General features: G+C 36.6%; 1 protein-coding gene across 12 annotated transcripts in view; it reads left to right on the forward strand.

Annotated features, from left to right (window-relative positions):
* The first annotated feature begins 260 nt into the window (after positions 1–260).
* DYNC1I2 (dynein cytoplasmic 1 intermediate chain 2) overlaps positions 261–26,897 on the forward strand; it is a 61,782-nt gene continuing 35,145 nt past the window's right edge. For 2 of the 12 annotated variants that reach the window (XM_009182434.4, XM_009182436.2), the window contains exons 1-6: positions 925–1,086; positions 3,348–3,464; positions 5,964–6,081; positions 19,218–19,235; positions 19,959–20,049; positions 25,086–25,145. In XM_009182434.4, the coding sequence (XP_009180698.1) occupies positions 3,357–3,464; positions 5,964–6,081; positions 19,218–19,235; positions 19,959–20,049; positions 25,086–25,145 (395 nt within the window). In that variant the 5' untranslated portion in view covers positions 925–1,086; positions 3,348–3,356. Of the gene's footprint in view, positions 841–889; positions 1,087–1,223; positions 1,380–3,347; positions 3,465–5,963; positions 6,082–19,217; positions 19,236–19,958; positions 20,050–25,085; positions 25,146–26,897 lie in introns of those variants that run through there. The other 10 variants (XM_009182442.2, XM_009182437.3, XM_009182441.2 and 7 more) reach the window with 7 other exon arrangements.

The following is a 26,897-nucleotide window of genomic DNA, read 5'->3' on the forward strand; positions in this document are numbered from 1 at the left end:
GATGTTAGCTTTAACTCCTGCCAAATAATGCTTTAAATTATTTAAACTTTAAAAAGGTGTATCAACGCATACATTGCTGGTAAATTCATGTTCCAGTAACTTTTCTTTGTATGTTAAAAATCTAACTGTGGAAAACATTCTAGCTTGGTTTGAGAGTCTAATAGTACAAAATGCTTTATCTCCTAAAATTCTTTGAGAGAAAACCAAAATGCTACCACACTGCAACAAAATACTGAAGAATTATTTGCTATGTCGGTTGACATATTTTTATTTAGATTTTGCCTAAGATGCCACATGAAGCCTCTATAAGACATTTTTTCCCTAAAACTTACATACGTATGTACATATATATATGTTTTACATCCTAAAAAGTCTACTTCGTGTCTTCACCAAATGTGCAGCAGTGTGATTCACAGGTTCACGACTGGAAAATAGCCCTTCTTAAAATTCCGCCAATGTTGGGTCAAAGATCTTACACTACAACACATACTACACTGTGCGCACGGATCAATAGACGAGAATACAGAGAAGCTTCTCAACGGAAGAAGGCCTTAGAGTTGGAAACCTAAAGGAGGGGACACACTACATGTCCCAGCACACCTTGCAACGCCCAGCGACTGCAATTCCCAGAATGCACTGCTCGCCGCACGCAGATTTTCCTTGTTGCCGGGGCTTGTAGTTCTTCCCGGTCGTGTCAGTTTGTAAGGCAAGGGTGGTAGTTGGATTCCTGGCCCGAGGATATTAGGCGTAGTTTTCCAGTTTTTGGCAAAGCGGAAATACTTAAGGCCCCTGGGTTTGCTGGGTTCTTTGTTTTATCTACCGGCTTCTGCTTTACGACAGGTAAGTCACGGAGGAGCTATAATTCCTCGTAGCAGGGCCCCACCTTTTATTTCTGGGAGCGACCTCGTTCTGGTGAGGATATTTGTCCCTAAGCTCTCGCCGTAGCAGCCGCCGCCCATCCCTCTTTGTGTGCTTTGGAAAGCTGCGGAGCTGGTGGTGGCTACAGTTGGTGTTGGGGGCTTAGGCGAGAGACGTTACCGGGAAGTTGCAAGCGGGAGGTTTCTTCCTCATCCAGTCACCTGGCAGGTGGGTTGACTGTTGATCCCTCAAGGCCTCCCCGCCTGTGTTCCACGTCGCAATTCGAAGGGCGGCTTGGCAGTTCCTGCTGACAGCCCCGCCCGGCCCGGCTTTGGGGAGGAAAGGCGGGGAGACCCGGGTGCGGTGACTCAGGGCGGCGCGGCGAGAGGAGTCCACTCCTTTCCCTTCTCGACCCTCCAGAGGCGGCCTGGGGAGCCTTGAGGCTTCTCCGGCGCCCACTGGCTTCTCCTGGACTCCCTGCCCTGGACCGCGCCCTCCTGGCGGTGACCCCAGGGGAGAAGGTGATTCCTTTTCGCCTTGCCCCATTTTACAAATTAAGGCCATCTCTACTTTCCTTGATAGGGTCTCCTCTCACCTTAAGTGTGATGGAAAGTCCCCGAACACGGAGGTTCTAGCACAAAACTCTAGAGTCTCTCTTCTCTTGAGTTTTAAGAACGTGAACATGTCAGTCATGGAGGAAGGCTCTGGCTTCTGTGAGGATGAGAGGATTGGTCAGCTATAGTTCAGCTGGTCAAGACTTTGTTGTTGGGCTTTAACTAAAAATGCGCTTGTTTTAATATCAATTAGTGTTGGTATATCTATTTTACAGTTGACGTTGAGCAAAGCATAATATGCCTAGCGTAGCATACGGTTACGTATGGAAGTTCTCTTCACCAGCCGTTTGGATGGAGCTGTTTAGAGGTGTAGAAAGGGTGGAATAAGAAACACGGTCACTTGCTTTTAGTTTGTTCAAACAAATACTGTGTATGTATTTCAGGGTCTGCCATGTCAACTTTTCATCCTTTTCGTATGCTTGAAAATTGTCAATTCGCTTGCCAGTCTTAATGGAGTTTAGTAGCTGAAATTTGCTTTATCCATTTGTTAGTAGGTGAATTTCTCCTCTTGACTGACTTACCTTTATTCAGATTTAACAGTTGTGCTTTTTAAGAGATTTTCCCTAACCTCTGGGAATACAAAACTGTCAGAGGTTATTCTCCTAGTTTTCTTGATCTAAAGCATTTAATACTTCACTTGTACAGGGACATTGAAAGAGATTGATCATTAGGCAATAAGTCAATCCTGTGGAAAAGGTAACGAGTTCCTGGCTCCTGCCTTACGCTCAGCTGCTAGGCTACTTTAAAAAAAAAAAAAAATCCTAATTCATTGCTTCTTCCTAAAACTCAAGCTGAAGTAGTGTTAATGCAATTGGTTTTTGAAGCTCAGTTTGTAATTCTGTCTACCGTATCTATTATTCATTAGCCAGTGTCAATTGTAATGTTAAGATCCTTCTGCCGGATGTTGTGAAGGCGACAAAAATAACTAAAAAACAGTCCCTGATTTCAAGTACATTACAATCTAATAGGGAACATTTCAGGTATGTCCACAAATAATTGTACTAAAAGTGCCATCACAAGATATAGGTAAGGTGTTGTTGTGGAGAAATACAAAGTCATTTGATTTGATAGCTAATGATGGTAACTCTGGCATTTTGCTTGTCTTTAGTATTACTACAGCACTTTTAGAACTTACAGAAATTTTCAGTTTGACTTCCTATTGTTTTTTGTCAAGTTTCTATGAATGCAGTAGAATTGGTAATAGTTTTGATCCCTGTCATATAGCTTAAGAGCTTCTAAATGCCAAACCTTGTCCTCTGTTTTAAGAGCCAGTTTTGACCTTTATCTTGGGTACCTACTATATTGTCATCAAAAACTTTGAGACATTGTGTATGCAAACATTAAAGTGCTTACTATAGGCTAGCTACTGTGCTCTACTCTAGGTATATTATATATATTTGTTTATACATTTTTTAAGTCTTAGTAATAATATATATGCTTCCTTTAATTTATTTTTTAAAAGTTTATTTTTTAGAGACGCTCTGCTGCCTAAGCTGGAGTGTTTTGGCATGATCACGGCTCACTGCAGCCTTGACTTCCTGGGCTCCAGCAATCCTTCCAAGTAGTTGGGACTACAGGCACATGCCACCATGCCCCCCTAATTTTTTATTTTTCTTGCCTTTTTTTTTTTTTTGGTAGAGATGGGGTCTTGCTGTGTTGCCCAGGCTGGTCTCAAACTCATGGCCTGAAAGCAGTCCTCCCACTTTAGCCTCCCAAAGTAAGCTACTGCCCAGCCCCATTATTTTAAAAGTAAGATTTTTGTGCTCTTTTGAGATAGCATTGAACTATATGGCCTTTTGGGACAGTTCTCTTCTTGGAACACTAGTTTTTTCAACTGTACTGCTTTTACTAATGTAACGATTACATGTTTCTAAGGTCACAAACATGTCAGACAAAAGTGAATTAAAGGCTGAGTTGGAACGTAAGAAGCAGCGACTGGCCCAAATCAGAGAGGAAAAGAAGAGAAAAGAAGAAGAAAGGAAAAAAAAAGAAGTATGTTTCATTTTTTTCTTAAATAAACAACATAAAGTAATTGTGTTTTATTTAACATATTTATGTATTTACATATAGATTGGTGCAAAAGTAATTGTGGTTAAAAGTAATGGCAAAAACTGCAGTTACTTTTGCACAAACCTAATAATTTCAGGATACTTAAAAATCTGGCAGTTCTGACTGCAGACATAGCACTGTAAGTGAATCTTGAAAGAAGCAAGATATGTGAAAATGACAAAACAGATAAAATATTTTTAAAAACAATTTCATATAGATTGATGCATTTCTAAAATTTCATTTATAAAAGTTCAGTTTACATATTTAGTCTTCTAGGAGTGTATTTATTATAAAGTAAGGTGCATCTGTATTTTTTTTTGTTTTGGAGTTTGTTTTTTTTTTGAGACAGCGTCTCACTGTGTCACTCAGACTGGAGTGCAGTGGTGTGATCACAACTCACTGCAGCCTCAATCTCCCCTGACTCAGGTAATCCTTCCACTTCAGCCTCTGGAGTAGCTGGGACTACAGGCACATGTCACTATGCTAGGCTAATTTTTGTATTTTTTGTAGAGACGGGGTTTGGCCATGTTACCTAGGCTGGTCTCCAACCGCTGAGCTCAAACAGTCCTCCTACCTCAGCCTCCCAAAGTGTTGGGATTACAGGCGTGAGCCACCACACTCAGCCAAGAGGTCTATATTATAATAGCTCATAAATATGGTATATATATATCATAACTTAGTTTGGACTTTGAATTTATCTGAATATTTTGCTAGTCTGAACTGCTAATTTGTAAGAATGGATAATATTAATGGCAAATAAAATATACATAATAGATGATTTAATTGACTAAGAGATTTGTTCTTATCTCTTATGAGTTAGTCATTGAAATATTTTTACCGAGTAGTAGGTATGATGGTACCATAAAGGTGGACCAGGTACTTCTTTTGATTTTTTTGTATCAGAAATATGCATCACGTTATATACAGCAAATGTACATTGACCGTGAGCTGGAGACATTTTACTTGTTCCTACATTGAAATATACTTTTATCCCTATGAAAACTCTTTAGACATATCTGTGTACTTTTACTGCAGATATCTTTTAACTAGCTAGCGTAAGGTACTTTTTCCTGTGTGTCTTTAGGACCAAGTTTTTATATATGATAGCATAAATAATAGCCAAGACTGCCAGAACTATCTCTTGGGGACTAAGAGAAAAATAAGTAGTAGAAAAGTTGAAGGTACAATTTATGTGCAGCTTTACTATGATGCTATAAAGGCCTGTAATTGAAGAATTTGCTAGTTTATTCTGCACCTTTCTGTGATACATTATAAGAGGGTTGGAGCTTTACATTAGCTATTAGATTAAAAGCTGACTGGTAGAAGCATGATTCAGGTTGGCAGAGCTATTCCAAAAAAATGTTTATAACCCTAAACATTTCTGTGCTGAGAGCAGATTTCATTTTTGTTTTCTAATGATGGCCATAACTGGCAAAAGTGGCTTCTAAGGGATATCTATTGCATGATTTATACCTAACTTAAAGTTTATAAAACTATTGAGTCACACAGACCAATGGGAGAAAACAAAGTTTATAAAAATGTTATAAGAGATAACACAATGGTATTAAACTGTGAGTCTATTAATATATTTTTATCAACAGTGAAGCATCAGCTTGATACTACAACCTGTTTCGTTATTTTGATTAATTTTTCTGATGACTTTTAAGTCAAAATGGTATAGAATGTTATGGCTAACAAAATTCACTCCAGACAATGTCTGAGTAATAGTTGTCTAGTTGGCATAGGGATTTGAGATTTACATAAAAAAACTTTTCCTGGGAAAGCTTACATTTTACTTGAGATGTCTTGGATGATCTGAGAGTATTGAGGTTTATCTAGTTTAACCAGAAGATTGTGCTAAAACTATAAATGGCTGAGATAAAAGCTGGCAAAAATTTTCATAACAAAATGTTTTGTGCTATGCAAAAGTGAGTTTAATTTTACAAAACCCAATCCCAAATAAAATGAAGACATTATAGAGAAGTCTGTGATACTGTTTTTCAACAAATATTGTCATTTACTTAAAATTTGTTACCTCTTAAATAATTACACTTTAATTTTTTCATTGTATGTGATATTGTATCTAACCTTTTGTGCCACCTGGGGAAAATTGTCTATTATTCCTAACCATAGACAGCAATTTCATACTGTAGATAATTTGAAGTTGACTGTACTTCTTGAGTGTATTTGTTAGGAAAATTTTTGTGGAAACTCCTTGATTACATATAAAATAGAGCAGTTTAGTACATATCATTTGGAGGTTATTTACTAGAACTTTGTTGAGAATGATTTTCATTTAATGACTATAAAAAAACTTAACCTGTACTCAAAACTAAGTTCATGCCTTAAAAGTATACAGTGTTAGCATATTATTTAAAACATTTTTGCAAATAAATGTTTCATACTATATGTAAACGTAAGTTTTTAACCTAAAAATTTTAGACTGATCAGAAGAAGGAAGCTGTTGCTCCTGTGCAAGAAGAATCAGATCTTGAAAAAAAAAGAAGAGAAGCTGAAGCATTGCTTCAAAGCATGGGGCTAACTCCAGAATCCCCCATTGGTAAGGTTAAGAATATATCCATTTATAAGAGATAGGCATAGATTCTGTTCAGCTCAGACATAACTGAGTGGGTTGACTTGATGTATTTTACATATTTTCCTTGTGTCTCTAAAATTATTAATCTTATAATTTATCTGGAATTGTCTTTTTTCCAGATATGCTAGTACATGGTTATTTTATTTGTTCAAAAGAGCTGCAAGAGTAATTATTAACATATGCTGAACTACCAGTTGACTTCTCTTATTAAATCAGTAATTTATTTCAACAAACATTTGTTAAGCAAGTTTTGTGTGCTATACTGTGTTAAGCTCAAAGATAACTGGGATTCCTGATCTGAACTCTGTATTCCTTTCTGGAGATTAGAGAGAGATACAATCAAAATTATATTGTTAGTATGCAAAATATATTAATATTCAAAGGTACAGGATTGGAAGGATAAGCTTATAGCCTTCTGCTGTCATTGCTAATAAGGGAGATAATTTTGGTAGCTTATTTTGGCAGTGATTTGACTTAATCTTACTATTTTTCTGGGTTATTAATTTTGATAACAGTACTAGACGAAAAAAGCTGAAATAGTAGAGTTACACAGGCAATCTAGTTACATATCAGGAACAAATGCTTACTTAAAATAGTTCTCTGCTGGGTGCTGTTACATAGTAGTTTAGTTTAACATGGCCTTTATCCTTTAGAGACCTAACATTTTAGGGCTAGTTTGTGGGCTTATTTTATCTAGTCCAGGGGACAGATACTGGAGATTGTAAATGCTCTATGCTTGTTGTGAAACTGCAACATAACTGTCCTTAGAGCTGATATTTCTAAAAGGTTTCAAGGTGAAAAGGCTGGCTACTCTTATGGTCAGCTTAATTATTTCTTTCAGCTCCTTTTCTTTTCTTGTAGAATTTGAAGACTGAAGTATATTAATTTTATGTGTTTATTCAATAAGCTTATGTTGAATATGCAATTTTAAAAGTAAATGAATCAGAACACTTTTTCTTGTAACTAAACCAAGTTGCTTGTTAGCCTTTGTTTGAGTTACCTTTTTTTTCTGTGCATTGGCTTTTGTTTTTCTCCTATAGGGTTTTTTTTCTTTTATGTTCTTCTTAAGACTTTAGTTTCACTGAACTCACTTGTTCATATTTCTTTTTTTCTTTCTTTTTGTTTTTTTTGAGACTGAGTCTCACTTTCTCTCCCAGGCTGGAATGCAGTGGCACAATCTCAGCTCACTGCAACCGCCACCTCCTGGGTTCAAGCAATTCTTCTGCCTCAGCCTCCTGAGTAGCTGGGACTACAGGCTTGCGCCACCATGCCTGGCTAATTTTTGTACTTTTAGTAGAGACAGGGTTTCACCATATTGGCCAGGCTGTCTCAAACTCCTGGCCTCATGATCTGCCCACCCCCAAAGTGTTCATATTTCCTAATTTATGGCTGGGTTAGTTCTTTGTGTTGCTATGAAGGAATACTGAGATTGGTTAACTTATAAAGAAAAGAGGTGGCCGGGTAGGGTGGCTCACGCCTGTAATCCCAGCACTTTGGGAGGCTGACGTGGGCAGATCACCTGAGGTCGGGAGTTCGAGACTAGCCTGAGCAACAGGGAGAAACCCCATCTCTACTAAAAATACAAAATTAGCCGGGCTTGGTGGCGCATGCCTATAATCCCAGCTACTTGGGAGGCTGAGGCAGGAGAATTGCTTGAACCCGGGAGGCAGAGGTTGTGGTGAGCGGAGATCTGGCCATTGCGTTCCAGCCTGGGCAACAGGAGTGAAACACCGTCTCAAAACAAAAGAAAAGAGGGTTAATTGGCTCATGGTTCTGCAAGCTTTACAGGAAGCATGGTGCTGACTTCTTCTGACGAGGCCTCTAGAAGCTTCCAATCATGGCAGAACGCAAAGGGGTGTCAGCATGTCTTATGCAGTGAGCAAGAGGAAGAGGTGGGGGAAGATGCCACACAGTTTTAAACGAAACCATGAGGGGTCCGCCCCCATGACCCAAGCAACTCCCAGTAGACCCCACTTCCAACACTGGGGATTATATCTCAACAAGAGATTTGGAGGGGATGTCCAAACTGTATCAATGGCCCATCTCCATCATTAATTCTTGAAAGACCATTCTTTAGGGTTTGTGTATGTGTCCCTCATTTCTCATATCTAATTCCATTCTCATTCCCACTAATGCATTAAGTGCCCGCTTTTGCAGTTTTTTTTGTTTGTTTTTCATTTTTTGTTTTGATTTTTGAGATGGAGTCTTGCCCTGTCGCCCAGACTGGAGTCCAATGGTGTGATCTCAGTTCACTGCAACCTCCACCTCCCGGGTTCAAGCGATTCTCCTGCCTCAGCCTCCCGAGTAGCTGGGATTACAGGCACATGCCACCACACCTGGCTAATTTTTTATGTCTTTAGTATAGATGGGCTTTCACCATGTTGGCCAGGCTGGTCTCGAACTCCTGACCTCGTGATCTGCCCTCTTCGGCCTCCCCACGTGCTTGGATTACAGGCGTTAGTCACCATGCCTGGCCCACTTTTGAATTTTTAACATACATCCTTCAGATTATCCTCTGTTTTTCAAGGTTTCACATATCTGTGTATACACACTTTATATACGTAAATGGCATAGTGCTGTATGTCTTTTGTTTATTCCATGTTGCTATATACAAATTTAGTATTGATTTCTAATATACTGTATCCTATTATGTACCACATTTTACTTATCCATTCCCCCAGTGCTATGCACTCAGTTTCCTTTTGTCTCTTTGCTTTACCATCATAAACAACACTGCAGAAAGTATGTGTTTTTTCCCTTGAGAACTGTGGAATACTTTCTCTGGGGTGTATGCCCAAGAATTGACTTGCTGTGTTATTGTATATGAGACTTAGCTTAATTAGGTTCTGCATATCACTCTCCAGGATGGCTACAAAGTTTAGCCTCCCATTACCAGTGCCTGAAAAAGTAACTGCTTTACCATATTCACGTCATGACTGGATGTTATCCAGCTTTCTAATTTTTGCTAACTTGAATATAAAGTGGTACATCGAAATGTTTTAATATACATTTATCTGATTACAGTGAGATTGACCACCTCTTTATATATCTTTTAACCATTCAAGTTTTCCCTTCTGCGAATTGCATATTCATATCCTTCTCCCCATTTACTACAATTGAGGTTCTTTATCTTCTGATTTGTAGGCATTCTTTGTGTATTTTGTATATTTTAGGGAGGACTTCTGTCTGTTTTAGTCTTTTAAAAAACCCTTCTCCTAATCTGTTACTTGTTAACTGTTTATAGTATTCTTCATTGAACAGAATCCTTTATTTTGTTATGGTCAAATCCTTCATTTTGATATGGTCAAATCTAGCAATTACAGGCTAAGTATTCCTAATCCAAAAATTCAGCATTCAGAATGCCCCAAAATCTGAAACATTTTAAGCACCAACATGACACTCAAAAGAAATACTGATTAGAGAATTTCAGATTTCAGATTTTTAAGTTAGGATACTGAACTGCTAGGTATAATGCAAATATTGCAAAATCCAAAATAATCTATCACCTTTGGTCCCAAGCGTTTTGGATAGGGGATACTCAACCTGTATGACCCTTTTTTGTGTGCTTTTGGTCTTTTTAAAAAGAAATCCTTTCCTATGTTGTGGATGCAAATATATTTTTCTGTGTTTTTCATATTAATTTTATAGTTGTACCCTTCACATGTAGATATTTGGGTTATATTTTTAAAAATATGAGGTAGGGATCCAACCTAATTTTTCTCTGTATAGTTAGCTAATTTTCTCAATGCCATTTATTAGTCTGTCTTTCCCGCCCCACTGAAGTCTGATGCCAACTTTGTCATACAGTAAATTCCCATATATTTCTGGGCTCTATTTTCACTAGGGATCTATTTGTTTGATTCTACACAACCCAGTTTTAATTACTGTACCTTTGTGTTATATTCTAATATCTGGTATAGAAAATCACCCCCTGTGTTCCTTTTACAAAATAGTCCTAGGTTCACAAACATTTTTCTTCCCCTCAAGAAATTTGGTTTGTTTCCCTCCAAAGTGTTGCTATACCATACATACATTGTGTTGCTATATGTTTTTATTTTTTGAATTTTTATTACTATTTTTTGAGACAAGGTCTTGCTCTGTCACCTAGGCTGGAATGCAATGGTGCAACCATGTCTTGCTATAGCCTCAACCTCCCAGGCTCAAGTGATCCTCTCACCTCAGCCTCCTAAGTAGCTGGGACCATAGGTGCACACCACCATGCCCAACTAATTTTTTTTTTTTTTTTTTGTAGAGATGGGGTCTCACTGTGCTGCCAGGGCTGGCCTTGAACTCCTGGGCTCAAGCGATCCTTCTGCCTTGGCCTCCCAAGGTGCTGGGATTATAGGCATGAGCCACTATACCCTTCCTAATTTTAAAAAATCTAGAATATTCTCCACACACATACTACTTTTTGCCTCATGATATCTACTTGTTGAAGAGGGTGGGCCAATTGGTTTGTAGACTGTCTCCCCTCCTGGGTTTGTCTGATGGCATTCTCACATTTAGCTTTTATCCCTTATATTTCCTTTGAACTGGAAGTTAGATTAAAAAGCTTGATTTTGATCTAATTCGAACTGTGCGTGGTGGTTCACACCTGTCATTCCATTGCTTTGGGAGGCTGAGGTGGGTGGATCGCTTAAGCCCAGGAGTTCAAGACCAGCATGGGCAATATGGCCAGACCCTGTCTCTACAAAAAAAAAAAAAAAAATTAGCCAGGCATGATAGCAGGCACCTATAGTCCCAGCTACTGTGGAGGTTGAGGTGGGAGGATCAATTGAGTTTGCAGGGTTGAGGTGCTGGCCGTGATCGCACTACTCAACTCCAGCCTGGGAGACACAGCAAGACCCTATCTCAAAAAAAAGAAAAGAAAATAAGCTTGATTCACTTTAGGCTGAACTTTTTTGGCAAGAAAATCTCATAAGTGATGTTGTGTCCTTCATATTGTATCTCATCAGTAGCACATCTCTCTGGCTATTGAGCGATGCTGAGCTTCATTATTGGGTTACAATTGTGATAAGCTGATCTCTCCATCATAATTACCCCCTTGTGACTAATAGGTAATATCTGAGGGTGATACTTGGGCACTATGTGACTATTCATTTCTTTATCAGCCTTTTATCTGATGGTGTTAATACTTACTGACGATCCTCATCTAAGTTATTTAATTAGGAGTTGCAACATTGTTTTTGTAATTCTGCCATTTGTTCTACCTTTATTGGCTAAAGTTCTTCTGTAAAGGGGAGCGTTTCCTCAATAACTAGGGCTTTTTGGTTACCCTAAATGGTAGAAAAGCAGGAGACATGTTTACTTTTTTGCTTTAGTTACTAATGGTCACCTCCAGGCGTGGCAGATGAGTTTCGCATGTATTTTATCTTTTTTATTTATTTTTTTGAGACAGAGTTTCACTTTGTCACCCATGCTGGAGTGCAGTGGTGTGGTTTTGGCTCCCTGCAACCTCCGCCCCTCCCAGGCTCAAGTAATTCTCCCACCTTAACCACCCGAGTAGCTGGGACTACAGGAATGTGCTGCCACCACATCCAGCTAATTTTTGTATTTTTAGTAGAAACAGGGTCTCACAGGCTAGGCGCGGTGGCTCACGCCTGTAATCCCAGCACTTTGGGAGGCCGAGGCAGGCGGATCACGAGGTCAAGAGATCGAGACCATCCTGGCTAATGGTGAAACCCCGTCTCTACTAAAACTATAAAAAATTAGCCGGGCGTGGTGGCGGGCACCTGTAGTCCCAGCTACTCGGGAGGCTGAGGCAGAAGAATGGTGTGAACCCGGGAGGCGGAGCTTGCAGTGAGCAGAGATGGCACCACTGCACTCCAGCCTGGGCCACAGAGCGAGACTCCGTCTCAAGAGAAAAAGAAAAAAGATTAGCTAATACTTTATTGAGGGTTTTTTGTATATGTACTAATGAATGAAGTTTGCCTTTGATTTTCTTGTACTGTCCATGTTCATGTTTCATCATGGTTATGGTTTTAAAATAAATTGGTCAGTTTTTGTTTTTGCTATTTTGTAGAATAATTTATAAAAGATGCCTGTTTCTTAAAAACTCGATAGATTTCCATTGTAGAACTGCCTTGGATTATGACTTTTTTCTACAGAGAGTAGAGAGCAGGGGTTATTCATTTGGAGTGTGTGTGTGTGTGTGTGTGTGTGTGTGTGTGTGTGTGGCGGTGGGTGGGGGTGCAGTTTAGAGACAGGGTCTCAGTCTGTGGCCCGGACTGGAGTGCAGTGGTGTGATCTCAACTCACTGTGGCTTCAAACTCGTGGGCTCAAGTCCTTCTCCTGCCTAACCTCCTAAGTAGCTGGGACTACAGGCAGGTATCACCATGCCTGGCTAGTTTAAAAAATATTTTTTGTAGAGATGGGGTCTTGCTATTTTACCCAGGCTGGTTTCAAACTCCTGGCCTCAAGTGATCCTCCTGCCTTGACCTCCCTAACTGCTCAAGTTGTTTAAATAGTTATAGTCTCTTCAGATTTTCTATTTCTTCTTATATCTGTTTTTTCTCCCCAAAATAACAATAAACATTTATTATCTCTCATAGTTTCTGCTGATCAAGAATTTGGTAGCAGCTTAGCTAGGTGGTTCTGGCTCAGGTTTTCTCATTGGGTCAAAGTCAATATTTCAATTAGAGCTTTAGTGATCTCAAGTCTAGACGGAGGCTTGAGAACTTGCTTTCATGGTGGTTCATTCACATGGCTGGCAAGTTGGTGTTGGTTGCTAGCGGGACAGCTGAGTTGCCATCCTTGTGGGCCACTCCACAGATCTACTGGAGTATCCTTGTAGTTTGTTGGCTGGGTTCTCCCAGAGTGAACAGTCCAAGAGAAAAAGAGAGTTAGAAGAAAACTGTCCTTTTTATGACTCAGATTTGGAAGTCACAAAGCATCACCTTTGCCACATTCTGTCCATTAGAAGAGAAACACTAAGTCCAGCCCACATTCACAGAGAATTTACCCATAAATCAAAGTCACAAATTTTTGAGGGATTTTCTGAGAGATTTCAACATTTTAAAAAATTGTAGCCTTATAGGTGATGAAAGGCATTTTCATAGAGTTTTAAGCAGGGTAGTGTCTTAGATGGGTCATTAAACCAAACTACTGTAGTGACTAAAGACTGACTTGTTTAATCGTAGCTATAACCAGCTTTCAATTATCCTACTTTGTTTGTTTGTTTTTTTGAGACGGAGTCTTACTGTGTCACCCAGGCTGGAGTGCAGTGGCGCGATCTCGGCTCACTGCAATCTCTGCCTCCTGGGTTCACGCCATTCTCCTGCCTCAGCCTCCCAAGTAGCTGGGACTACAGGCGCCCGCCACCACGCCCGGCTAGTTTTTTGTATTTTTAGTAGAGATGGGGTTTCACTGTGTTAGCCAGGATGGTCTCGATCTCCTGACCTCGTGATCCGTGTACCTCGGCCTCCCAAAGTGCTGGGATTATAGGCGTGAGCCACCGTGCCTAGCCAATTATCCTAGTTTTATAGCTTCTCTTAGGTGACTCTGATTTTTGAGAGTTGACTCTGAGAAAAGTTGGTTAAGATAAAAAATATGTCTTGATAAACCATTTGTAGCCAATAACAGACTGATTTTATCTTAATCAATTAGAACTCAAAAAAAAGCTTTTTGCTGGGGGTAAATATTGTAGTATTAGTATTTTATTTTTATATTCATCTTGAATGGGCGTGTTTAGACTATAAACTTTAGAAGAGATCATTCCCTTGCTATTTTTCTTTTTTTTGGAGACCGAGTCTTGCTCTGTCTCCCAGGCTGGAGTACAATGGTACGATCTCCGCCTCCCAGGTTCAAGCGATTCCCCTGCCTCAGCCACCTGAGTAGCTGGGATTACAGGCATCTTCCACCAAGCCCAGCTAATTTTTGTATTTTGGGTAGAGACAGGATTTCACCATGTTGGCCAAGCTAGTCTCGAACTCCTGACCTCAAAGGATCTGCCCACCTGGTCCTCCCAAAGTGCTGGGATTACAGGCGTGAACCACTTCACCCAGCCCCTTGTTTCTTTATGCCAACTTTTTTTTGTTGTTTATGAGTGTAGATATGAGAGAGAAAGGGAGAAGGAAGAAAGATATCACTAAACCTCATACTGTTAGTTTAATGTTATTATTAAATTAAGCCATGGAGAGATAATTTAGTAAGTAGCTGCTTTTTAAAATAAAAATGTCCTTAGTGAACATGATTGGCTATAGAAAGGTTTTGAAGAACATTTTATATGTGATTTAAACTTAGTTGAATATTTGGATTAGTTGCAAGACAGTGGGGAAGGTAGCATATTTTATTTCCAGTCATTTTATAAATAGATTATTAATAAAATTTATTTTTTTGCAGAATATATTTTCTGGCATAATTTTCAACCAAGGTTTTTCTCAGTGGAGTGGAATAGTATCTTCCTCTTGATTAAATATTAGCTTATCTATTGTGAACTATTTAACTTCAGAGTTTTTAGGTGTCAGTAATTAAGAGTGGAGACTCAATTCTGGTGAGGATACAACATTGCAGGGAGCAGTAAATAAATATGCTTTGAAAAACAATTCAGATGTCATTGCTTTAATTTATTTAGCTTATGATATCGATTTGAACTTTTCAATAATGTGAAGGCATGTGAGATTGTGTTTATCAAAGCAGCTTGAGCTGATTAACAATCGAATTACAAGTTTCCTCAAATAGCTATAAACAGTGTTGACTATTCCTTCCCAGAAAAGGTTAACACTGTGTTTAGAAGTAAGAGTTTAAGTTTCCAAGTTAGATCTACAGACATCTTTTCCTTTCTTTGAGGTTCTTATTTCTAAACGATTTTTCCCTTTCTTGTTGGCAGATTTACCATTATAATGGAATCTGTGACGGGTTAAAGGCTTTCTGAAGATCTCATTACCTTTAGAAAATTAGGCTAAGTGCATGTCATAATCCTTAAAACATATGCCTACAAGTCCAGTACTTATTTATAATTTGGCCTGAAAAATACAGGATATGGATGAAGGCAATGGCTTTCAAACCTTTTTTGACAGTAAACCACAGTAAAAAATCTATTTTGTATCATAACTCAGGATGGATACTTGTTGTTATTTTCAATATAGAATGTACTCCTTGAGTATTTATTAAATATTTTTAAATTATAGTAGTATAAAAACACTGGGTTTATTTTTTAAAAATCAATCTATTGTTTTCCTAAAGTGGATTTTTTTTTCCTACTAAAAAGAATTTGTTTAAAGAAAAAAGAGATACAGCTAATCAAACCTCTCATAACTTTTCTTTGCTGGTAGTTTTTTGTTTTTGTTTTTGTTTTTGTTTTTTTTAACAGAATCGCACTCTGTTGTTCAGGCTGGAGTACAGTGGCACAAACTACAGCTTCTGCCTCCAGGCTCAAGCAATCCTTTCACCTCAGCCTCACGAGTAGCTTGAACTACAGGCTCACTCAATCATAGCCACCTAATTTTTTTTATTTTTGTAGAGATGGGGACTCACCATGTTGTGCAGGCTGGTATCAAACTCCTGGCTTTAAGCGATCCTCCTGCCTTGACCTTCCAAGATGCTGGGATTACAGGCATCAGTCACCATCCCTTCCTACTGGTAGATTCTTAATTACTTGATAACTTGACTACTTTTGTTAGAGATTCTTGAGAGCAAGCAGAATATATTACTTATATTTTTACCCCTGGTACCAGCACAGGCTAGACACCTAAATTTTTGTTCCATTATTTCTAGGTCATATATGTCTTACCACCTGGTAAGGGCGAATTAAAGCCATTCTGCTTTAGGTCAACAACTACATTGTATTTTAATTTAATTTAATTATTTTTTGAGACAGGGCCTCACTCTGTTACCCGGGCTGGAATACAGTGGTGCAGTTATGGCTCACTGCAGCCTTGACCTCCTGGGCTCAAGCAGTCCTCTCGCCTCAGCCTACTGAGTAGCTGGGACTACAGCCATGCACCACCATGCCCAGCTAATTTTTTGAGAGACAGAGTCTTGTTATGCTGGCCAGGCTTGTTTCGAATTTCTAGGATCAAGGAATCCTTTTGCCTCAGTCCCCCAAAGTGCTGAGATTATAGGCATGACACACCACACCTGGGCTAAAATTTTATTTTCACTTCTTTCTTTTTTTTTTTTTTAATGTAATGCTCTGAATCACATTGAAAAGGAGAATAAAGGAAATGAAACACTTAAGAGAGATTAGTAGAGGATATTTAAACCTCATTATGAAGGGAAGGAGCAAGGGGAAGGGATAAATTAATATTTCAGAGAGTTAAGGTTTAAAGTAACATCTTTCAGAAGGTCAAAAAAAAAAAAGTAAGGTATGAAAAATAGTTATTTAAATTTTAATAATCCACACTAAGAACACTTGTGTCCAGAAGGGGGCATTATTGTAACGTGGGCTATGTTTGAGTACTGAGAATCATTGATGAGCTTAGAAGAGACTTCACAACTCTGGGTTACATGCATCCCAAAATCTCACTCCTTGCATTTCACTGTCTTCTACCAACACTTCCAATCCCTACATTCACCTTACTTGGCTGTCTAGCTTTTCCAGGTCTTTCTTCCTGATAAAAACCCCTTCTTGCCAGAGGCTTTCTTCTACTTGAAAAATAATTCAGCTATGTGCTATCCTTTGCCCTTGAGACTTCTGTGTAGTTCTGAGTGGTTTGACCCAGACTTAATGCTAATTCTAAATCTAGGTGCATTCCCAGGTCCTTTGTGGTCTAAAAATATTCTAGTTGTTTCTTCACAGGCCAAAAGCCAGCAGTGTTAATTTTATATCCTTGGAAGGCCAAGGTCTAAGCTGGCAGGAAAGGCTTTCTTGATTGGCTTTTTGTCCTGGAGAGTTAAAGAGGTACAGAGGTACAGTCTTTTTCACATTACTTACATGATCAATGACTGCCATGGTTTAGCTTTTTTTTTTTTCTTCTGCAGTGGTTGTCAAAGAAAACAGGTATCTGTGCTTGAAACTTCTAAGAAGATGAAATTCATTAACATACTCACCTGTGTTTATATTAATTCCTTTATTTTATACCGTTTAAAGCCTGTTTTAGACTGTTTTATATACAGAACTGTGGAGTAAAGGTAATCTGATTGAATCACTGTTCTTACTAAGCAGATCATATCTCATATACTTGGCAAAAATTATTAATGGTTTATGTTATTTTCAAGGCTGATTAGACTTAAAAACCGTCCTTAAAAATGAGTTTCAGAAGCGAGTCTTTTCGTACGTTTGAGAACCTATGAGTTGATTAGTGTTTCTGTTTTGTTTTTGCCTCCCGAATGCATGCATTCATTTGTTCTCAGGGGTTTATTGAAGTCTGGGAATATAGTGGTATTTGCCTTATTGTGTAATTATAGTATTCTTTGATTTTTCTAGACTAGTTGGGTTAAAATGTAGCAGTCACCAAATAACACTATCATTCCCCTTTTTAAAAATTAATTTTCCTCGTTTTGTAATGATAGTAATTTCTTTCTAGGATTGTCCCTTCTGTGGTATACATTATTTATTATTGCAAGATGTAGCTGTGGCTCAGATAATAGCTAAGAGTCCTTTATAGAGTCTTTTCCATCATTTGGCTTGAAACTGTCTTTTGGTAAAAGAAGATAGTTCTGGGATGGAGATATTTATATAATTACAAATTTGAAGTCACTGATTTATTTTGCCTTTGTTTGGCTAAGAAACTGTGATAATATGGTAGCATCACCCTTTGGATTTATTTTTTATTTCTGAAACTTTTATTTCAGAACTGGCTATGTTAATGTATCTATTTATGTCTGTATAATTAGTATTTAGCCTGTTTCTGTAAAGAATTTTGATTAACGTTTTTTAAAAATGTAGTCTTTAACCAAGTGAAATACTGTTGAACTTGTTCAGTGGAGTCATTGGTACTTGAAATCATCAGAAAGGGGGAAAAGCATGTTAAACTGAAAAAGAATTCTCTAGTTCATCACAAATAGATTGATGGGAATTTTACTAATTTTCCTTCAACCCCTCTGATATGTACACTTGGAAAAATTGTTTTTCTGAGTATGAAATTAAGTATGTAATTTAAAGCGTACAAAATTTTTTCTTTAAAAATCTTGAAAACATTGTGGTGCCTCACTATAATTTAATAAACATTTATTTGTGTTTACAGCACAGTAGGCAAACAACTGTTAAGTATTACTCTATTCCTATATCAGTTGGGACTTAGACTAGGGGAAGCCTCACAGTGAAAGATGGACAAAAAGATGAGGAAATGTAACCTAAGATAAATTAAGGGACATTAATATTCTACTTTAGATAAAAATCATTTTTAGCTACTTTGAATTATACATACAGCACCTAGCAGAGTGTCATCTACATGTAAACTATAGGAAGCTATCTGGTCTTATAGTTTTTTTCTGACAGATTTAATCACAATATTAGAAACATTATGTTTTTATAGTCCTTTGAAATTTAAGCAGTTAGTCACTGTATCTTAGGAAAGAAATATTCTAGTTGTGATTTTTTTCTTCTAATCTTATTGGTGTCAATTAGAATTTGCCATTGAAAAAATAAGGATGATCAGTTTTATACCTATGTTTAAGATGCAAGTCATCATAATATATTATACATTCCGTTACATTACCAAACCCACTGTTTTTACTGCAGCGTGTATAAACATTTAGACCTAATTTTAAGGTTCAATGGATATGACTATCCTAAAAAACACAGACTTTTAATTAAATACTTATTTCTTTAGTTCCTCTATAACTAGGAACTTGCCTTCTTTTCAGTAGACTATTAAAAGAAGGGCTTTCAGCTCAACATAAACTGTATTAGTCACTTAATATCATACACTGAAAAATTATTTTGAAAAGATACTTGGGATTGGGGACATTTATGGTAATATTTAACCAGAAGATGGCAGTGATGATCCTCCTATACTCCCTGCAACGGTAATCAAAAAGTTTTACAAATGTCATAGCATGAAATGTGCACGTTCAGCTGTTGTTATATAATGTTAAAAGTTGAGGATCTAGGGGAAAGCACTTGCTGTTTATTTTATATACTATGAAAAATGTGTATTTTTCTATAAGAAGGGATTAAGAATATTTTGGGTGTCTGTATCTTTGTCTGTACACTTCAGTTTTTTCTGAATACTGGGGTAAGGAAGTTCCCATAAGTCTTGCCTTGTTTATTTGCATGTGTCACTTTATGTTATGCATAATGTCGAGAAGGCATGCTGTTTTATGGCCTGTTTGCATTTTTCACCCAAATTGCTGGAAACTAATGAACGTTTTAAAGGAGCCATTCCTTTAGCTGCAGGCGTTTCTCTAAACTGACATCTTTTTGGGGGGTTTGGGGGGACTGAAATAATTTTAAACATTACTTTTTGAAGGAAAAAATTATTAGACAAAAGTTAATATTTTAAAATCTTGAGAAACCAGAGATTAAATAACTTAAGAAACATATTTCAGAGTTGAATTTTGGCAGCAATTGTAAATAATATTTATAATCTGGTGATATTAAAAGTGAAAAGTTATAAAGGGGAAAAGGAATGCTCTCCTTTGAAAATTAGTGGCCACATTTGGTGGTGAATGAGATGAAGATGCATCCTTCCATTATAATCTTGCCTTTTAAAAAAAATTATAAAGCTCAAATGCATTTTGCCAGAAAAATTGCATGAATCTTCAGCATGCGTTGTTAACTTTTTGTCTTTTCCCCTTTCTTTCTGCTGTTCATTTTCATTCATATATTTTTGATTTTTGGTTTGCCATTTTTTTTTCTTTTTTGTTAATTGATTCATGTTAAATTATTTTTGAAACGTCATAAGCTGAGCAACCTCTCCGTGTAGTAACAGCGGATACCTGTCTATTTCACTATTTAGTCCCTCCTCCTATGTCTCCATCCTCCAAATCTGTGAGCACTCCAAGTGAAGCTGGAAGCCAAGACTCTGGAGATGGCGCCGTGGGATCTAGGTACAGTAATTTTCCTTTTAATATTTTAATGATAGAATGCATTCAGTGCCCAAATACTGTTGATACTTTAAAGGGCCTCTAAATAGTTGTGTCAAGTTAGTCCTAACATTTTAAAATCTAAAATGGTGTAGAAATTCTCTGTTGGACATTGGGAGAAAAAAACTTTTTTTTGTTAATAATATTTTGACCGTCACATTTAATTAGTACTAGTCAACCGGTTTTATGCTAATTATTTTATATTAAAAATAGTGATATTAATGGATTTAGATTTTTCTGTTTAAACAAACTTTTTGTTGGTTATCATGTGAATGTTTTGGGTGTAAACAGTGTAAAACCTCTCTCTTGTGCTTGATTCCCCATTCAGTAATTGAAAATGTAAACAATTCTGTTAAACAGCTCAATTCTGTTCTATTAAGTCATTAGTTCTACTAATTAAGAGAGTGAATAATAATGCATAAAATGTCAAGAGTAAGGAGTAACTGCTAAGGACAACATTAAGAATGTTTACTGTCAAGTATTCCTGAACTTGCATCTTCCTTGTAAAATTACATTTCGTGTTTGTTTTAGGATCCCGCATACATGTTGGGTCTTGCTTTTCAAAAGTTCAGTAAGATTTCAGCTTTCTTTCAAAGATCATATTGGGAAAAGTATCACTACTTATTCCTCTTTGTCACACGCATACACACACAAAATAGTATTTAATAGTATCATACTTTTTGACTTCTGAAATGAAATTAAACATAGGTAGTCAAAATCCACAGCTGATTAAGAATGCTTATTTTGGGCCAGGAAGTTGCATGTCCTCACCAAGAAAATCTCTAACACACCTTTTAATAAGACATAAACTGTTAGAAGTTTTATCCTTTTTTTGTCTAGTCCCTCTAGTTGAAGTTGCAAACCAGTAATAAATATCTAAAAGACAGGGCAAGAAAAAAGAAGCAAGTGACTAGATGATCTGTAAACTCAATACTTCAATCAGCTCTTGAATAATCAGGTTATCATTAATGATTAAAAGGCACATAAAGCTTGCCAGCTTGAATTTGAGAAGTGCTTTCCAAATAGAACCAAAATTGCATATCTAAGCTATGCTCTCTTTGGAGGTAAATGACATAACTCTTTCATTTAAGAAAGATCAAAATTTTCTTTTTAGAAATAATGTTATTAGCTTATAGTATGTGTTACAGAATAAGGACAATTTGTCTAATGTACATTCACTTATAAGGTTAATTTTTTTTTCGTATTTTGTACTTCTGTGTTTTTATACAAATATGTCATTATTCCTTTATTTATTTATTTATTTTTTGCAGACAGGGTCTCTATCACCCAGGCTGGAGTGCAGTGGCGCAGTCTTGGCGCACTGCAACCTCTGCCTCCTGGGCTCAAACGATCCTCCCACATCAGCCTCCCGAGTAGCTGGGACTATAGGCACACGCCACCATGCCTGGCTAATTTTTGTGTTTTTTGCAGAGACAGGATTTTGCCATGTTGCCCAGGCTGGACTCGAATTCCCAGACTCAAGTGATCCACCCACCTTGGCCTCCCAAAGTGCTGGGGTTATCGGCATGAGCCACTGCACCCAGCCACTGTTCCTTTAGATAATTAATAATCAACTGGCATTTTTAAGTGAAGGGGTTTTTTTTTCCCCTTCTACAACATTACCATAGTAAAAATATTTCCCAATATAAAAAATTACTATATTTATTAAATGTCTTTATTTGATATTATACATTATTTTATGTAGATACTATACTGTGTACATTATAACTCATTGTTCCTGATTTTGAATAGTAGATTATTTTAATTCGGTGTTGGCAAGGTTGCTTTCAAAAGTACTTTGACACCTACTTAAGTTTTTTAAATTAATGTGAATTAAAACATGTCCCCATGAGTTTTATGGACAAGCCAGAGATTATTAGAGACCTTTTAGAATATTGTAAATTAATAGAGGGAGTAATGCTGGTAAGAAAAATATTTATTTGTCTATAGAACAAATATTAAGTTACCAACTTTATTAAATACTATGGCTTACCACAGAAGATAAAACATTGATGGTCCTTGCTTTCATAGAATTTACATTGTAGTGATTACATCATGAATTTAAAGATACTGTTGGCTGTATTGAAAAGCCATAAGGGTAGTGTGCTAACCTATGTTTAGTGTGAAGCGTAGTTTTTTTTTTAATGATAAATTGTAAAACACGAAAACAAATAGTTAATATTTTTTAAAGTATTTGTTCTTGTTAGATAATGAATACAAAATTCGTTTCTTGTGAGTTTAACAGAGAGAAAAATCCTCTTTTTGAGTGAGGTGACCTTACATTTTTTTTTTTTTCTTTGAGATGACATTTCCTTCTTGTTACCCAGGCTGGAGTGCAGTGGCACGATCTTGGCTCACTGCAACCTCCACCTCCCGAGTTCAAGCGATTCTCCTGTCTCAGCCTCCCAAGTAACTGGCATTACAGGCATGCACCACCGCGCCCAACTAATTTTGTATTTTTAGTAAAGATAGGGTTTCGCTCTGTTGGCCAGGCTGGTCTTCAACTCCTGACCTCAGGTGATCCACCCATCTCAGCCTCTCAAAGTGCTGGGGTTGCAGGCTTGAGCCACCGTACCCAGCCACATCTTTTTAACCTTAATATGTACATTGTCTCCTTTGAGAGCACAGACTCACTTGGAAACATTAATTTTCAAGAGGGCTAAGTATATTCTTTTTTATGTATACACACACACGCACACACAATAATAGAAAATGATGAATTCTACTGAATCATATCCAGCTTTCATAGAGGCAGTTATGATTGTGATGGTGATATTGGCAGTGAAATAATGCATTTCTAAATATGTGACATTTAAAAAGAGTGCCCAGGTCTGAGAATGAAACCTAAGGAACTCATATTGAGCAAACACAATGTTAATGTAAGAATAAAGACAGTTAGAAGAAATATAATAGGAAAATGCATGAAGAAATGTGAGATATGTGTATGCACCTGTACATGTAGTTTCAGTTGGCCAAGATGGTCTAAGATTAGTACACTCAGGGAGTAGGAATAGATAAGACATTATAAAATATGCTATTTAAACATGTTTGAATCACTCTGAGTGCCAAGAATTTCTGTTGGGACTGGTGGTAATTTATGAATAAATATAAAAGGTCATGAGAAATGATCTCTCTCTAACTTTGCAGATTAGGAAGCTGCATTACATTTGTTATCTCAGAAATTTAGGAACAATTATTCAATGGGGTAATCCGGGCCTGTTGTTCCTTTTTTCCTTTCTTTTTTTTTTTTTTTGAGTTGGAGTCTTGCTCTGTTGTCCAGGCTAGGGTGCAATGGCGTGATCTCGGCTCACTTCAATCTCTGCCTTCTGGGTTCAAGCGATTCTCCTGCCTCAGTCTCCCCAGTAGCTGGAATTACAGGTGTGTGTCACCATACCACACCAGCTACTTTCTGATTTTTAGTAGAGATCAGGTTTCACCATGTTGGCCAGGCTGGTCTCGAACTCCTGACCTCAAGTGATCTGCCCACCTCGGCCTCCCAAAGTGCCAGGATTACCAGTGTGAGCCACCATGCCTGGCCCATTTTTCCGTTTTTGATCAGTTTACTTCTCAAGCTTTGTACTTGCAATTGTACTCTATATGCCTGAAGATGCCCCTAATAAATGTAATCATGTACATGTATGTCCAGTGCATTTTCAGTACTGGCTGTATTTTGAGGTACAATCTTACTTGATTTTAGACTAAAATGACATCTTCAACAAGGAATTTTATGTCATTGGTAACAGAGCTCTTACTTACATAATGTAAAGGCTGTTGACAGAACATTCCTTGGAGACCATCTCATAGAACTTTCGATTTAACAAAGCCTAAGCTTGTTGCTATTCATTGCTTAGTACAAAGTAGATCTTCACTGTGGCTGCTTCTTACATTGCATACACATAACCTTGTTTAAATTCCAAGATCTTTCTTTATATTTTTTAAAATGAAGGATTTCTCTAGGTTCATTATTATTTTTCTTGTTAAATTATACAGGCAGGTAGAGAAACCATTTGTTGTATTAAAACATTGCAGCAACTAAAACTAGTTGTACATTATAATGTCTTACGTAAGTGAAAAATATATTTGACAAAAATGGTAATACTAAATGTATTGTGCTTAACTTTTTTTAGTGGGGACTGTGAACATTATACAGTATCGTACATAATTATCTTATATATTGCTAACCTATATAAATGTCAGTATGATAAAGTACCTTTTGTTCTATTAGTAACTAAGTTTGGCTTAAGTGGAAAAGATGCTCTGTAAGTTACTTAGCCAGCAGGCGATGCTAAAACTTATCACTGAATATTTAGGATTGATATTTGAACATAAAATATTTTTCCAGGGAAAAATCTATTTTTTCCTAGAGACAGAAATCTTTAGTTGTTTTCTTTAAGCAAATGATATGTAAGCCCAAGGCAGTGCTTAACCCATTGATTATAGAAGGGTCACATTTTGGAAACTAGCTATTTTGTATCCCAGTGGGATAGTCTTTGGTTTTATTACCAAAAGGCTTATGTGTTGACTCATTTCCTTTACCAGTATGACAATTTCCTGCACGCATTTAATGCTTTGGGGAAGATTAAAATGTTAAAGAGGTCTAAATGTGTTTGTTTTCATTGGGAATCTTAAAATTTCAACCATTTTATAGCCTAGCTTGTTATCCATAAATAATTACTTGGGTTGTGTGACTTTAGTTGTTCTAAAGCAGATCTATTATTATACAATATTAGTTTCCCATAATCTGCACATAATGTCTTTTAACTATTCTGGGTTGTATGCTTGTATCTTTAACAATAGGAAGCCTATTGCATGCACTAGATGGTTGAGTGACCTGGTGGATTTTTTGTTTTGTTTTTTGATTTTTTTTTTCAATACTAACCAGAACATGTGTTTTTAAATTGTGAATAGTACTTTAGCTTTAGCTATTCATAGAATGTATTTGCTTGACTAACTTATGGCCTTTTTTGCTAATGCTTCATGGTTGTCCTACAACCATTTAGGACGCTGCATTGGGATACAGATCCATCAGTTCTTCAGCTTCACTCAGATTCCGATTTGGGGTATTGAATAGATTTTTTACCTTCCCTGTTTTATAATGAATTTGATTCTTTGTGAAACTGTCCTAATTTTATTTTGCTTAAGTTTATAATATTGTATCATGTAGTAAGGACAAGAGTTACATTTTACTGTGACACCTCATTTATCCAGTATCTTTAGTGAAAGGATACTCTATGTGATGTTCTAGGTACCCTAAGTCCATTTAAGTGTCCAAACTTTTAAAATTATTTCTGTATTTTTAATACAAGTTTTCCAGGATGTATTGAAAAACTTCTCAGACTTTTTCTAATATTCTACATGTAATTGAACCTTTTCAGGGTTACTTGATATGAATATTAATTTATTTTTCTGTATTAAAATTCACTGATGATTTCTAAGGTTTTGAGAGTAACGGAGATACTGGTCCTTACACTGTTCATTCATTCATTACTATTTATTCATGAATCTAGAATAAAACTATTCATGAATCTAGAATAAATGAGTGAATGAATGGATGAATAGATTATTCATAGAATGTATGGATGAATATTTTTAATATAATTGTCATTGAGCCCCTATGTTAAATAAATAGATTTCTTTTCTTTCTTTCTTTTATATTTGTTTTTTTTTTTTTTGCATATTTTCTTAGCGAAACATTAGAAAACTGATGCTTTATAGTTTCTGTATTTATGCCTTTGTTTTTTAGAGTTTTAAAATTTGTTCTTTTAGAAGTTAATGCTGTAAGCTGTATGTATGGTTTTTTAAAATTTTGTTGACATAGAGATAAGATTATTCATCCATTCATTCATTCAATTATTTATTCTAGATTCTAATGCAAATTATAAATGTTTGCTGCTGCCATTTTGCCTGACTCAGATAGCCCTTTTCCCCTGATAATTTATAGCTTCTAAAACATATGAATATACCTTTTGAAATTGTGTCTAAAGTAAGGTAAATAAGCCTTGATTTGAGGCATATAAGAAAAATATGAGTTTCTTGTACATGAACTGGAAGCCCTCTGTATTGGCCACACTGAGGCTTCCCCCGCTGCCTCCCATTGCTTCCTTATTTTCAGTAAAAGTAGCTTTTGGATAAGTGAGGTATTACTTCCCTACCCACCTCCTCCTATAAAATCTTGGAATATTTTGTTTGTTTAATATTATGGTTTTTGTCTGTTAGACTCTGTATGCATTCAAGTTGGTAATTTGTTCCTAATATTGTAGGCTTGACAATATTTTTCCAGCTATGTGAGTGATTTACTTTTTATATAATTTGCATCTTAAAAATCAGAATATAAAGTGTCTTCAAATTTTATTCTTAGACTTCTAGATCACTTCAGGTTACTTAAATCGTCCACTTAATTCTTTGACTATACTTTTTTTCCCTTTCTTTTTTATTTCTAAACTAGAAAAGACATTAAAAAATTGTTACGGCCCACATTTTGGAACATTAATTTTTTAAATGTACTAATTTTATTATACTTTATACTTTATAATACTTTATTAGGTTGTATAGGGCTTGGATTTAGTTACTAAACAGAATGAAAATAATATTTACATAAGAAAAAAGTTAGATTACCAGTGATAGCCTGCCTTATATTCTGAAAGTTGCAGCAGTGTCTTTATTGTGTATCCTTTTAAGGCAGCTTCATCACTGAGAACCTTTTTGGGAGTTTGGAAGCGTACTTTATTTGGTTTCGAATTTAAACATCTAATAAAACCAATAAAAGATCTTCCAGATAGCTAATAAAATATATTTTTCTTTTGGTTCATTTT

This window comes from Papio anubis, chromosome 10, assembly GCF_008728515.1.
Source record: "Papio anubis isolate 15944 chromosome 10, Panubis1.0, whole genome shotgun sequence".
NCBI lineage: Eukaryota > Metazoa > Chordata > Mammalia > Primates > Cercopithecidae > Papio > Papio anubis.